Below are 15,432 nucleotides of genomic sequence, written 5' to 3'. Positions count from 1 at the left end.
ATGGGTTTTGTGACAACTTAACGCCCTTATGACTCTCAACCGACGTTATGATGTCACAGTGGTTTTACAATGTACAACGTATAGACAATATTACTGAATTTGCGTATATTCCTGTGTTCTTTATGTAAAGTACATATTCTCTTTACTTGCTACTGAAATGCATTAAAGCAAACTCCTTACTCCTCCTGCCTTATAATATGGAGGAGCAAGATTAGATGCTCTTTGGTTGTTCTCAGAAAATGAAGAAACTTTTGTGAAATTCCTTAATATCATTCTCCTCCTGCAACATCATAAACTGCTGTAGAGTACCCCTTGGCATGTGGAAATGACCAAAACTTTAAAAGATCATAACTTTTGAATGAGTGTTCAGATTCTCCTGAAATTTGAGTGAGTATTTCCATGATCTTTCTGCGTATGCTGAATCTGCGTACATGTGTATGGTTTGGGAAATATCCCTTTTTGGCATACATTATGGCATTTTGACGTAATGAGTGAAATAAAGCATCAAAAAAGTTGTGAATATCCTGCTCATTGAAGACACTGTGTAACATGGTGGCCCAATTTCTGCTTTTTGTAAAACTTTACTGATTTAGCTGAATCATGATGTTCAAATGCATAAAGAAATACTAACATACAAAAGTTTTGAGAATTATGATGTGACTATCAAATTAGGCAAATATCAACACACTAATAAGCAACTTAGCTATACTGAATAGTTTATTCTAAAGCTTCTGTCTGTAGGATATACTGTATTGAGTATGGTCTATTTGATTATTCAGAAATTTGCATACATGTATTTGAAGCATTTAGCATTTGATAGTGTGTAAGACCAGTCAGCTCAGATTTTCAAACTGGAAGTTTTATAAAACAATGCCTTTAGGCATGTTGATCAATTGAAAAATATGATACCTGGTTTATACTTTCAGCCCTTTCAATATAATGAGTGAAAATTAACAATAGAAATTAAAAAAAAATCTACCTGATTGTGATCCCTAGTCTACCAATTGAAAGACATTAAGAAATAATATGTGATCACTAAGACAATGTTTCATTGCAAAAAGCATAAGTTGAATATACCATGGGGGGGGGGGGGGGGGCTGCAGTCTGACTTCCATTTGATTAAGGCAAATCAGATGTGACAAAGTTTAATGCAATAATGTTGCAGATTCTAGAGCCTCCGTAATGTTGAGTTGTCAATGTGCTTGATACCGATTGTTGATTCTGTTATAAAAAAAGGAAATTATTTTGTAGCAGTATGTTCTTAGACCTAGGCAAAAACAAAAAAGAGTCAACAACGGAAGGTGTTTGTTGGGGTTTTTTTTTTTGTCTGTTTAAAACAATAAAAGGAAAGCTACAATATTGTGACATCGTGTCTTCTGTACACCCAGGAGACAAAAAGATAGGATTTCCTTATATTGCACAAGGTACCTCAAGAAACAGCACAAGTGATGTATTATTTTCTGTTTCTGACCTCAAAGTTTCTTTGTGTCCCTCTTAGAAAGCAGGCTTTGTTCAGTTTGATACACTTGCAAGCTGAGTGTCAAAAATAAAGCTTGTATCTCATGATGGATCTCTAGTACCTGTATATTATGTTTCCTCTACAAAGTGAGCACAAACAAACAAACATAGCAATATTAAACTATAAGGATTTCTCTAACATATCCAACTTTATCCACAACCTGGGAAGTGAAGATTTTCTTCTGCAGCTGCAACCAAATGCTTCGTCTACAACCAGCCCCCCTTTCTGCCAAGCAACAGCTTATAAATTGGAATTCAGTCAGATGCAGGTCTCAATAGAATGTTAGCACAGAGTTGAAATAAGCATAGGAATATCAAATTACTGTACTTACATCACCTGAAAGAGGCATCCATGATTTTCAGTGGATAAGAAAACCCTCATAGCTGGTAACTAGGTTCCCACACAAAATTGGCCCAAAGACATTTGCTACAAAGTTATAAATCTTATGATGCCCCCCCCCCCCACACACACACACGTGTATACTATTGGCATTCTATTTACCTGTTCTAAAGGATGACGAAAAATGACAATATCAAACTGCTTTATTTGTTGCTCTGTCAGGCAAGCCTGACTCAAGCTCCGTGGTTGTCAGGAACAATGAATATTGTAAAGACATGCTGCACGTGCAGCTGATGTGGTATTCAGCGAGCTCCTTCCCATCCCTTTCACACAGTGAGTGCTCCAGTTTGTTTGTGGAATCTTTATAATTATGTGTTTGTCGTAACATAAGGCATTTGGTTGTGATCTTCTATTGGATTATGAGCGGTCCTTGTGCACACGGTAACCTGTTGAGGACAGGCTAATTTTGCTACAACATGCATTTCCTATATACACCCCTGCCTGAGTATACTTGGTACTCGTCCTCAACGGGTTAAAATATCCTCCAGTCAGTGGCCACTGTTATGTATTTCTCATGCCCCTTTTATTTCTTAACATGAATGTTCTTTTTAATCAGTGTGTTCCTCCTCTATTTCCTGTAGTTTTTATGACCTTAATCAAATGTGTTTGTCGTCCAAATAAATATATGTTTATGTAGAACTTGTTCATTTGCTCTCAGATTGTGTGTTCCAAGTGTTAGAATGACAAGCAGTCATCACTGATGGTGGTGGTGGTGGTGGTGATGATGGTGATGGTGATGATGAATAATGATGAATGATGATGATGATGATGATGATGATGATGATGATGATGATGAATAATGGTGAATGATGGATGATGATGATGATGATGATGATGTAAACAAGATGTTGGTATGATGTTCATGATAATGATGATGTTGGAATGACAATCAGTCATCACTGGTGGTGGTGGTTGTGGTGATGATGATGATGATGATCATGATCATGATGATGATGATGATGTTGATACAGAGATGTGATGATGCTACATGTAATGATGATATTCTCTACAAGAATGATGACAGAGTGGTGGTGGAAAATGTTTTTGAAGGCAGAAGTGCTCATGATCAGAGGAGGCACATGAACGAGGATGAAAATGGTGATGACAAAGATGAGGATGATTATGATGAAAACTTAATGCTAATGTTACACTCAAAAAGAATACATAACCAAATGTGGAAACATTCCAGCGATTTAAGTTTGTATGTCTTGGATGTGGAATTGAATTGGTCTACATGTATTTCCATTTCTAACCCACACAGCCAGTTTACTATACACAAGTTCCCTTCCATTGCTTTGATGGCTACATGTAGTCTTAGCTATAATAGCTGCATTGCCAACAGTTTGTAGATGTGGCTTTACATACTCATACATGTATTACAACACATCTTGGACAAAACTTGGAGGATACTTGTAATATTTGTACAGCATTATGACACACTGTACTTTTAATGTATGCATGTAAAATGTGCTTGCTTTTTTGTGTGAAGTGATCAAAGAGAAACAAGTACTGTGCTTGCTGAATAAGTATAGGTGTAAACATATTTCATAGAGTCTCTTTCAGGATTGGTGTTTTGTATTCTTTCTCGAATACCAGCACACTGCGTTAAGTTTAAAGATGAAAAACATAGATGTAATGACAATTTTGTTTACGTACAGCTGTGTATGCATAGTGCTGAGTAGACTTGCGTACAAACTAATACATGCACTGGTTATTTCTGCATCCTGTGCTTTAGGCATATGCTGAAAGCTCCGCCTGGTCTTGCGTAGCCCGCTGCATTTCACTATGTACACAATTAAGACATCGGTATACTGTAAGTTAAATGAATCACAATGTATAATATTATCATACTTTACCTACTTACTATAACTGACATTGTTTCTTATTATACATTGTATAAACACACACACAAAAGAGTCACACATGTATTACAGAGACTACATTTTATTTCCACACGCAAAATATAAGAGAATAATAACCTTCATGGAAATGAAATATAGCTTGTTACTGGTATAAGTGAACACAATAACATTGGAATCAAACACACTGCTGGAAAAAGAATCCGTACAAAATCACAATTTTTTTAAATTGATCAGGATTATAACAGTGAAACTAATAACATTAAATTCTTCCACATTAATTGAAATTCATTTGAGGTAAGAGAGATGGTTACAGTGATAGTTTGCTGAAGTACTCTCTCTAAGAATCAATAGGGGACAGATAATGTCAAGAATATGACTCAATTAACTATTAAAATGCTTGTGTTGTCACTATCTCACAACAGATACCATTTGTGATCCTTGCATCGCTATTATACCATAATACCGATATGCATGTGCACACACGAACAGACAGACAGACACACACACACACACGCACATGCACACAGAGCAAAGGTGCTACCTTCAGTAACTATTCTCTTGGTGAGTGGTTGTGGCATGTTTTAATACAAAGAAGCAGATTACAGATTTCATTGGCGAAAATACATACCATGTAATCAAGAAACTAATAACATGTTGCTGGTTTTTTTTTTATTCTACTTGAGACTGAAATCACATGACATACAAAGTATCTTGAAGTAATGCCCACAATCATGTGACGATAGAAACTCTCCCTCCACGGCTCTGATCTCTCTCGATATTAATGGCTTGGAGCTGAAAGTCCTTGGATTCTTTATCCAGCAGTGAACAAATAAACTATATACATATTGGAGGCTAACACTACTCACTAAATTTTCAAAGCAATCAGCATGCACTTCAAAAAACTTTACAGCAAAATACCATTATGTGCTCAAAAAACTTTTTTTCATATTTACATATTTACCACTTGCACAAGTTATCATTAGATCTGTCCACTGTCAAAATATATTCATGCGATAACACGGTTACTCATGTGTTACAATTGTCTGAATCTACTCATCTTCTCAACGCTTCTAATCTCCAGCTCAGTACTTTTTCCCCCTCATCACATTCATCTCTTCTTTCTTGTGTATGCACTGAAGCATGTATTTCCTATGATACACCTTTTAATCTTATGTACAATTATGTATCAGTTCTGATTGTGCTAAAAAACAAAACAAAACAAAACAAAACAAAAACAAAAAATGAACAACTCCCAGTATACCACAGGAAATTTATGTGTATATGAAACCTTCTGGTTGCATGAACGATACATGAAAACAGATGTTACACTGAAGAGATATGACTATACATGCAAGGACATGGTATCACATATTTTAAATACAACGGATCACAAATAAAATATTGAAAATCATGTGACTACATTTCATTACAAGTTACATGTTTTGTTAACCAGAATATAATTCAGCATGTTTTCATTGGTCACTATACAAATCAAGCGGACACTAAAGGGCATTGTCTATGTCAAAAGAAAAAAAACACATACAAACTTGGCATTCCGTGCAGACATATGCAATGTAATCTCTCTGCTGGAATAATATCTTAAAAAGAAAATGTGCTACACAGCAAGTAAGGTGCATGGCTACTAAGCATAGCTAGTGATGAAATATATTGTAACGTGCTGGAGATCATTACCATAATGTAATCTACCTAGAGGGATACCATTCTCGGGGACGGATCCAGGAATTCTGTAAAGGGGGGGGGGGGGGGGTGGGGGTGTGCAACTAATATTTCTGGTGCCACTTCCAGTTTCATTTCATTTTTTCCTTTTTATTTCTTTTGTTTTTAACGAAAAACGGGGGGGGGGGGGGCGTGTGCTGGTTGCGCCCCCCTCTGAATCTACCATTGCATTCTTTACTTCCTTATCATTTGGGAAGGGAAGGGAATTGATTTCCCAAGGAAGATAAAGTCAACATAATAGCAAGACTTTTATCACCACTATAAAGCCAACTTACTACCCAAGTGAACAAACCGTACACACGCAATGGTCTGTAGCTGTATGATCACAGAGTACTAAGGTAGTCTGATTACTTTAATGATTTGACCACTCCTTTTTTCTCCACCCGAAACTTTATTTTACAGTACTTATAAAAGACATGATTTAGGGCATGAAATTGCTTCCTTTTGAAACCAATCTGAAAATTAGACTCAATACAAGTGGTGTTTTTTTTTTTTTTTGTTACTTGGTCCAACTGTCAACATAAAAGAGCTAATTTTTATGATTATTAATGAAGTCAACTGAATCAAATTGAAAAAAAAAATGGAATTCATACTGTCACTTTATAACATGGAGGTGTGGACTAACATTGATTAGACCATTTCATTGTGAAAAACAGGAAGGACCTAGAATCCGTTCACTGACTTGTAAATATTTCATACGCTGCAAAGGACAAACCATCTATCTTTTTCACCTCGTACCAAACCTACAAAAGATTGAAGTATTCTTTATCTGTGGCTTTCACATGAAACTTTGGTTTACAATCATTAAAAAAAAAGTTTTAAAAAAAGTTCAATGTGATCTACAAAATTCAAACGAGTAAAGAATTAGAAGTCTGCACATCATTAATGTTCTTTATCTCAAGGGAAAGGATTGTGTTGCTGACAGCATTTATCAACATAAGTGGGAATCAGGAATCTGGATGACCAAGCTTGATGATGCAAGATCGCCTGACAGACTTTCTACTGACTGTTCACAAGAAAGGATGTATTTACAAAAGAATACACATTATGCTAAAAACAATATCTCCTTGTCTGCTTGTGATTGATACAACATCAATCATCACATATGGAATTATGATTAAAAAAAAAAGGACAGAAGTGAAATATGCTTTATTTACACATATCGTTATTGTTATTTACAAATTACAGCAGTACAAAAAAGAATCAAAACTTGTTAAATTGCAGAATGCGCCTGCTGTCACAACAGATAATTTTGACATACTAATTAGTCAGCTGGGTGTCAACATTGACATATCCTGAAGTGTCAGTATCTTCATCTTTACACTGAGGACAAGACTAGCTCACACCCAACAATAGCACTGTACCAAAATACATTGTAAACTTTCAAACACCATAGACTAGAAGACATAAAGATCTGCTGTCTAAAGTAGGAAATAGTCCCTGACATGTTATATTTACATGTGGCACAAACATTTACAAGTGTAATACTACCAAAATCATTAAAAAAAAACTCTTGATACTGCTGAATATTGATCAACCAATGCAATGTACTGAAAATACTGTGGCTAACAACTTTTAAGGTCAAACTTCCAAGATGATATCATACGCCCATACAAAGCTGATGTTCAAGCAGTGGGACTACATGACAAGCATTTCATGGAAAGTTGACAGATTTTGAATCCTCTCGGCCACGCAAAGCTGGCACTACATACACAGCTCACTGCTGCAGATGCATGGATGATAATCTGCAGGCATTGTGTCTTGCCACAAACAGCGGACTTTTGCTTTGTGCAGAAGACAAACACAAATCAATGTTTACGACAACCAAAATTCCATCCAAGTTTGCATGCCTGGCTGAAAATGACAGATTCATGCAAAGTACAGCGTAGCCGTCGCAGCTAGAATGAATAAATGCTAGGGTAGGTACACAACACCTCATTGGTAACATACAAAGGACATGGATCAATCAGTTTCATCACTGATATGCAGTAGCAAAACACTGCTTGGGTGTGTGTATTTTTCTTTTCTTCTATAATCTTTTTTTTCCTTTTGCTGAAATAGAACAACATGTTGCACATTATATTATGTTATCCTACACAGCAAACTCCTAGAAAACTGGATAACAAACATGTTCAAAAAGAAATATACACAAAGTGCTAATAGTTTGCACGTTGGTAAAATCTGAGAAAAAATCTGAGACAATTCAAATTCTCTAGTTTGGATATCCACAAACGATATAAAGGTCTTCACATAATTTCATTTCCTCATTGCTGAATCAAGGAGAATATGGAGCCGTCTTCTTCCGCTTCCTCTTCCCTTCAGATTCTGGCTCAGCCTCAGCCGGTCTCTTTGTTGGAGTTTGTTCATCCTGGGCTACCATGACAACCTCTGTGGAACCTTCATCTGTCGTTACCACCTCCGTCGTCACTACCACAGTGGTCATCTCGCCCGAGCCCATATCAGCGGTCAGGATCTCATGGGGCACGACCTGGGCGGTCACCTCTCCCTCGGTGATCACCTCCTGTTGGATGATCTCTTCTGGAATGATCTCTTGGATTATCTGCTCTTGCTGCACCAGCTGTTCCTGCACCTCCTCCGCAGGCACCTCGTTGTGGGTGACGATGGTCTGCTGGACATCTTCCGGGGGGCCTGAAGTCTGGATTGTCACCACTTCCTCCTGGATTGTCCCCATCCCTTCCGCGGGAATGGTGGTGGTGGTGACGATCTCTTGCGGAATGGCTTGTGAGGTGGCTACTTCCTGGGTGACCATCTCTGTGGGCAGGACATGCTGCAGGAGCTGGGCGGCCATCATCTCCGCATCCATCTCCTCCGTCACCACTTCCTGCTGCACTATCTGTGTCGGGACGCCTCCCATCATCACTTGGTTGATGTTGACAGCTCCTCCATCCTGGCCTGTTGAGGCCACCATGATGGGCACACCCTCCGCCGTAGAGGCCATCGAAATGGGGATCCCCTCTGCCAATCCGTCCTTGCTGACTTGCACCACAATCTGGTTTTCGTCTTGAGACACGACAGTCACCTCCTCTGTGGCTCGCCCCGCTTTCTTCTTCCTCATGGACGTCTTCATCTGCTGAGATGTCTCCGACATCTGTTCTGCAATCTTCACCATCTCTGAGATGACAACTTCCGAAGCACTCTTCCTGCCTTTCATGTCACCCTGCCAATTCTCATCAACAACAGCCTCTTCGATCACCATCTGCTGGTGTAGGCTTTTCTTCCCACGCCCCTTCTTCTCAGGTTTGGTCATGATCTCATCCTCTTCATCGCTCTCGTCTATGAGGTCCTCCTCGCTGTCGACGTCACTCGATTCTTCCACCTCCTCCTCGCTTTCATCATCATCGCTCTCACTAGATCCGTCATCATCACTGGTCTCGTAACGTTCTGCACTTGGCAGAACTCCATTCTGGAGGGCCTCCACTTCGTCCATAATCTGAATACCGATAAAACAGAAATGAACACATAGTATTAAGTATGGTATTTCAACTGGGGGGAATTCAAACCGAAAAGAAACGAAATTATTGTATTTGTTTTGTAACATTCTTACTCTCTCCTGCTGCCTTCAAAAAGTAAATGGTCAATATATTGAAAAGCGCTCAAACCATCAAAAATGTTGAGTGTGTTCAAGAGTGTAATTGTATCCGTCTCTATCTGTATCATATGAATGGTTTAATGTCTAACGGTTTTTAATGTTATATCTGTGTTTTGGAAATAGAGTTGTGCAATGAACAAGAAATGCTACAATGTCATCATATAATTACATCTGTTCTGTAATATAAGATGGCAATGCCATTTTTTTCCTTCTCTCTCTCTTCAAGTTTGCTATGTTTTTTTCTCTCATTATACTGGCCAGGTTTATGGTCACCTACTTGAATGTGCACATCTTTAAAGGTATAACCCTGTGAATGCATATAATAATGTCTGTGTGAACGCTAGCGTATGCTTTTACACATGCGTGTGAGCGTGTGTCAAGCCCCTAGTATGTGTTCATGTGGATTAGTCCAGATCATGTGAGTATAAATACACTCTAAAAGAGCAGAAAAAGGGAAGGTGTAAACATGCATTGTCAGCTTGGGTGTAGATGCAAGTGTGTCCATAACGCCAGTATTCATTTACGTATCGATTACATAATATCCTTTCACAAAATATTTGGGTTACGATATGCAATGCGGAGTATATAAATGTGTATGCTTGTGTGGGTGTATGAAAATATGTGATGCATGTGCCAAAGTTTTTGCCAAAGGGAGGTGTACGCTGTATGTGAGGGGTAAAAATGTCGAGTGTGTTCAAGAGTGTAATTGTATCCGTTTCTATTTGTATTATATGAGTGTTTGAATGTCTGACCGTTTTTAATGTTATATCTGTGTTTTGGAAATTGAGTTGTGAAATGAATAAGCAATGCTACAATGTTATCATATAATTATACCTGTTCTGTAATGTAAGTTGTTCTTTTTTTAATAAGCAATTTGTATGTGATATTGTTAATGTTATGTTGTATTACTGTGTAAACTACCTCAATTTGGCCTTGTTAGGCTGCCATGGTAGTTGTTTTTCAAACCATGAATAAATAAATGAAATAAAACCATGATCGTGTTTGAAGACATGGCTACTACACTGTACTCATTTAAAGAATTCTGTAAACCAGTATTTCATAAGAACTGGCACTGCAACCCTGCAGTGGTAGTTCCACCTAATTCCAATCAAATGTCAAGAGAAGATGAAAGCTGATACAAAAGTTGCATATGTAAATCTGTAAATTCCTGGCGCCGTCAGGGTCAGCTCTTAGAAACAGAGATTTCCTTTTCTTGCTGTTGCAATAGAGTGCCAATCTTGTCCTGTTCATCTTGTTAAATTGCGGAAAGTTATGGTAACAAAACATATTTCAGGAAAACTTTAACAAGAAATATTCTTGAAAAAGTGAAACGTGTAGCTAAGACTTCCTCTTCTTGCAATTCACTACAACTAAACTTTCTTGTTTTAAACTGACTGAATACAAATATGTGAATCTAAGAGTCATAATGTCAAACCTGATATTTCTGCTTCATCATGCGATTTCCTTTGCTCGTTTCACCTTCCAGCCAGCGTGCTGCGTCCATAGAGCCGTGTCTCCTCTGACTAACTCCCAGACGATAAAGCTCATGAAAAATCTGCATTGAAGTAAGACACAGCATAGTAGCATATTGACTAGCAAGTTGTGATTGCAGCACGTCATATCATAACCTTGACAGTCACTTCAATCTACAGAAAATCTACAGAACATACACATGTATGGCTTGTAATAACAATCACAATAAAGAGACTGCATCCCATTGGACAACAGACAGGAAAGATTGGCACAAGCTTATCCATGTCAGAGCAGCCCATACGACAAGATGATGACGAAGAACACTGCCAGATGGCAAGACATAACACTCCAACTGTTTTGAAGGCAGTTACTGTTGATCAGTCATGGACAAAATCCACAGCAGGCATGGATAACCAATGCAGCCAATAGAGTTCTCTTTTTAGATAAACCTCTGATCAGGCAGCTGCCATAGTCTGAATGCAGAATTGTAAGGATCTAAAAGGGATGGTATAGTATTGGTTGAGGTGAGGATTCAGCTTTTAACTTTTAGCAAGATAATTAGGAAACCGCCCTATGAAATGTTAAAGAGCAAAAAATCTAAAAGGAATTGGAAGTTTACTTAAAGGACAAGTTCACCTTCATAAACATAAGGATTGAGAGAATGTAGCAATATTAGTAGAACACATCATTGAAAGTTTGAGGAAAATCGGACAATCCGTTCAAAAGTTATGAATTTTTGAAGTTTTTGTGCAGTAACCGCTGGATGAGAAGACTACTGCAGTGTATGAATAACTTAGATGTCACATGCGTACAACAATATAAGGAAAATATAAAGAGAATTTCACAAAATGTCGTCTTTTGAAAAAAGTACTCATTCCATTGACTCGTTACCGACATATGTTATGGGTAATATTATTCCCCCTGCCTTAAGAAAGAGGCAAGTCAATTGGTCTTTTATTATGCGAAAAAAGTGAAAATATGTTGAATTTTCCTTACATTTTCTTTATCCTGTTGTACGCATTGACTCACAAGCTGTAGTAGTCTCCTCATCCAGCGGTTCCAACACAAAAATTTTAAAAATTCATAACTTTTGCATCGATTGTCCAATTTTCCTCAAACTTTCACTGATGTGTTCTACTTATATTGCTGCATTTTCTCAATCCTTATGTTTATGAAGGTGAACCTGTCCTTTAATGAAAATTGGTTTTGAAATGGCTGATAGATATAAAAACAAAGTAGAACATAGCGATCATAATAAAAGGTGGGACCCACCTTTTATTAGGATCACTTTGTCTTGGATAGCTCAGCCATTTCAAAACCAATTTTCATCAAAAACTAGAAATATCACTTAAGGTGATTAATACCCCCGCCCCGTGACGACAGTCTTACCCAAGGAATGATCTTTCCTTGATCTTCTGCCATTTAAATGCCGTTACCATGGCAATGCCGCTTCCGACACGTCCGAAAAATATGTCTTGCACATCTTCCCACCAAGACTATTGTGTGTGCCACATTTCATAAGCTTTTGTCAAAAACTGAGGAAGTAGTTCAATCCACAAGATCTTTCCTTGATCTTCCGCCATTAATATGCCGTTACCATGGCAACGCAGCTTCCGACACGTCCAAAAAATATGTCTTGCACATCTTCCCACCAAGACCAATGTGTGTGCCACATTTCATGAGCTTCAGTCGAATACAGAGGAAGTAGTTCAATCCGCAAGATCTTTCCTTGATCTTCTGCCATTTATATGCCGTTACCATGGCAACGCAGCTTCCGACACGTCCGAAAAATATGTCTTCCACATCTTCCCACCAAGATCAAGGTGTGTGCCACATTTCATAAGCTTTGGTCAAAAAACTGAGGAAGTAGTTAAATCCGCAAGATCTTTCCTTGATCTTCTGCCATTAATATGCCGTTACCATGGCAACATACTTTCGGGTACTGTCAAAAAATGCGTCTTGCACATCTACAACCAAAGGCACACATCTGTACCAAGTTTCATGGAAATTGGGCAAAAACTGAGGAAGTAGTTTGCATCACAAAATTTTCCATCATTTTGGCTCATAATATGTGAGCTGTTACCATGGCAACATACTTTTTGTCACTGTCAAGAAATGTGTCATGCTGACCTATATCCTAAGACAAACATTCAATATGAATTCCATGAGAATTGGAAGAACACTGATGAAGCAGTTTTGCCATGAAGCATTTTGCCCTATATTTTACCAACATGCCGTTACCATGGCAACGCACTTTTTGCCACTGCGGAAATATGTGTCTTGCACATTAACATATTCAGATGAACATCTGTACCTAATTTCATAAAAATTGATCAAAAACTGTGGGAGGAGTTCGCGACGCAAGATTTGTACCCATTTTTGCCCATAATATGCCGTTACCATGGCAACGTACTTTTGGGTACTGTCAAAAAATACATCTTGCACATCTACAACCCAAGGCACACATCTGTGCCAAGTTTTATGGGAATCGGTTGAAAACTGAGGAAGTAGTTCGCGACGCAAGATTTGCAACGGACCGACCGCCCGACCGCCCGACCGCCCGACCGCCCGACCGCCCGACCGCCCGACCGTCCGCTGATTCCTAGTATACCCCCTTCAAACTTCGTTTGGCGGGGGTATAAAAACCCCTACACAATCCCTTTAAAGCACATTCCTGAACATTGCTTTAAAAAAAGGTAATTTCTTTGACAATTGATTGACTCATGCGATGTTCATATTGTTTTAGGTATAAAACAGTGTCTGTAATATTTACACTGTCAGTTCTTGCCAGAGTACACAACTAGCTTTAGATGGCACTTGAACAACATGCTTGAAAGGGACTCACCCTCTGACGGCAGCCATGACGCCACAGCTGGCCCCCTATCAAGCTGGAGAGATACTGGAACTTGCGCTCCCGGCGTGTGAAGAGTGGAATGGTCATCATCATGCCGAGCCTGCCCCTGTTTGAGGACTCGTAGCTGTCTGGACTGTGGGTTTGAATGAAGAAATGAAATGTCATGATTGCTGGGTAGGGTTCGAAATTGGCAATGGTCCGCTGGCCATTGGCCACCCAAAATCACGTCGGACTAGCTAAAAATCATAAAATTCTGAAGTAACTAGTCCGTCTGGCTAGCCAAAATATTGCTTCAGTGTCAAAATTGATTCTAAGTAGTCCGCCTGGCTAGTTAAAAAAAAAGTTAAGTGCGACCCCTGCTTGTAGTGGGGTCTTTCACTAATCAAAGATAATGGTCCCTCACTAATCAACGAGCATTTACACAAATCATTAGTAACATAAGATGTCAGCAAATTACACCATGATTGACAGGAACAATACTACAAACTACAGCAATGAAATATGAATGAGGCAAACATCCCAAGTTACAAAATTACATTACACATTTGCTGGGAAGTTGACACACAAAGTCTTCGTGGCAAGCCCCTCTGGTACTGCACTGACAAATCTTCCCTGCAACATATCTATATTTTATAAGGAAACTGTACGACTTCCCATAAGTGTTATGGGATTTGTCACAAGTAGCACTCCTGCTCAATCAAAGAATTGGGTCAAACAACTCTAAATTTACTGCAATGCTAGTCTTTTCAGTCATGGGTGCTCAACAGTGAACTCACTTGTTAATTGTATACTGCTTGTTCTTGGGTGCCAGGGCAGCCATACACGACATGTAGAAGACTGGCATCTCTTTCTTGAACTCTGCCAGGATGTGTCCCCAGGCCGACTCTGTGATGCGGTGCGTCTTGTCGCCCGTCGCCACAATCTGCGGACTGGGGAAGCTGAGGGGCTTCTTGACAAACCTCTGGACTTCTTTGCGAACTTCCACCTCCACCACTGCGGGCAAAGCGCTCCGCACCGACGGGCTGGTCAAGAGGGCGCTCAGAGCTCTGGCATGGTTGAAGGTGCGCATGTAGGTGACTACCTTCTGTAGGAGTGGCTCGTTCTTGGGCACCTTGGCCCGCTTGGGTCTGTCCGCACCAGCAAACTCGACTGGGTCTGTGTTGACTCCAATACTCCTAAACATGATACCAGAATTGCTGGACGAAAAGACAGCCCTAGATTCCCAGGCATCTTTCTTTCCTCGGGTCCTGGTGACTTTGATCTCAAGAGGCTTTCGTCCACCTTTGGTCTTCCCCTTGGGACTCCTGGAACTGGCAGGTCTGCCACGGCCACTACTGGAATTGGCACGCCTTGACTTGGCTTGCCTCGACTTAGCGCGAGATTTGGCCATGTCTCTATGTGAAAATACAATAATCATGTAAAGAGTTACAAAACACAAGCACAATCCATTAAAAAACGACTGCACATGCATTTTGCTTTTCCAATATTGGTTTAATCAAACATTGCTCCTTAGTGAAAAATATAAAATGTACATAAAATCCGATTGATGCTCGTGCATAAATCAAAAGCCTACACTCTTTTCGTGAAAATTGTGATTAAAGTGGTTTTGTTTTTATCTCCATTCTCTTTCTCTCTCTCTTTCTCTATCTCTCTCTGTTCTTACACACATTTCTTTTTACAGGTTTGTGCTGTCACAGAAGATGCAAAATCCCCGATGTTCTTGATTTTACATGAAAACATGATATCACGCACAAGATTCAGGCTATCACTCTTACTGCCAAAGTATACTTGGGATTTAAGTATAATCTGATTTCATATTCTCCTATGCATCGTCAACATTACATGTTTATTTCACAACTTTTCGACGAAAGTGTTGTTTTGCATACCTTCTTAATTGCAGCTATTTCTTTTTTTTTCTTGTCTTGTTTTGTCTTTTTCGTTTGACTCTGAGATTGTTGAATTTCTTGAGTATTTGTAT

General features: G+C 39.0%; 1 protein-coding gene across 1 annotated transcript; it reads right to left on the bottom strand.

The window, feature by feature from the left end:
* Nucleotides 1–6,596: 6,596 nt before the first annotated feature.
* Nucleotides 6,597–15,432, bottom strand: LOC139742202 (uncharacterized). The gene is made up of 5 exons (XM_071652779.1): nucleotides 15,341–15,432; nucleotides 14,231–14,848; nucleotides 13,446–13,587; nucleotides 10,563–10,682; nucleotides 6,597–8,968 (listed from the first exon to the last, which is right to left on the bottom strand). The coding sequence occupies exons 2-5, from the start codon at nucleotides 14,842–14,844 to the stop codon at nucleotides 7,793–7,795; spliced, it is 2,052 nt and encodes a 683-aa protein (XP_071508880.1). The 5' UTR covers nucleotides 14,845–14,848; nucleotides 15,341–15,432; the 3' UTR covers nucleotides 6,597–7,792.

This window comes from Diadema antillarum, unplaced genomic scaffold (genome assembly GCF_040938485.1).
Source record: "Diadema antillarum isolate AM-2024a unplaced genomic scaffold, OU_Dant_1.0 seq00000985_RagTag, whole genome shotgun sequence".
Lineage (NCBI taxonomy): Eukaryota > Metazoa > Echinodermata > Echinoidea > Diadematoida > Diadematidae > Diadema > Diadema antillarum.
The sequence above is the reverse complement of the archived record's forward strand: the minus strand, read 5'-3'. Positions and strand labels throughout refer to the sequence as shown.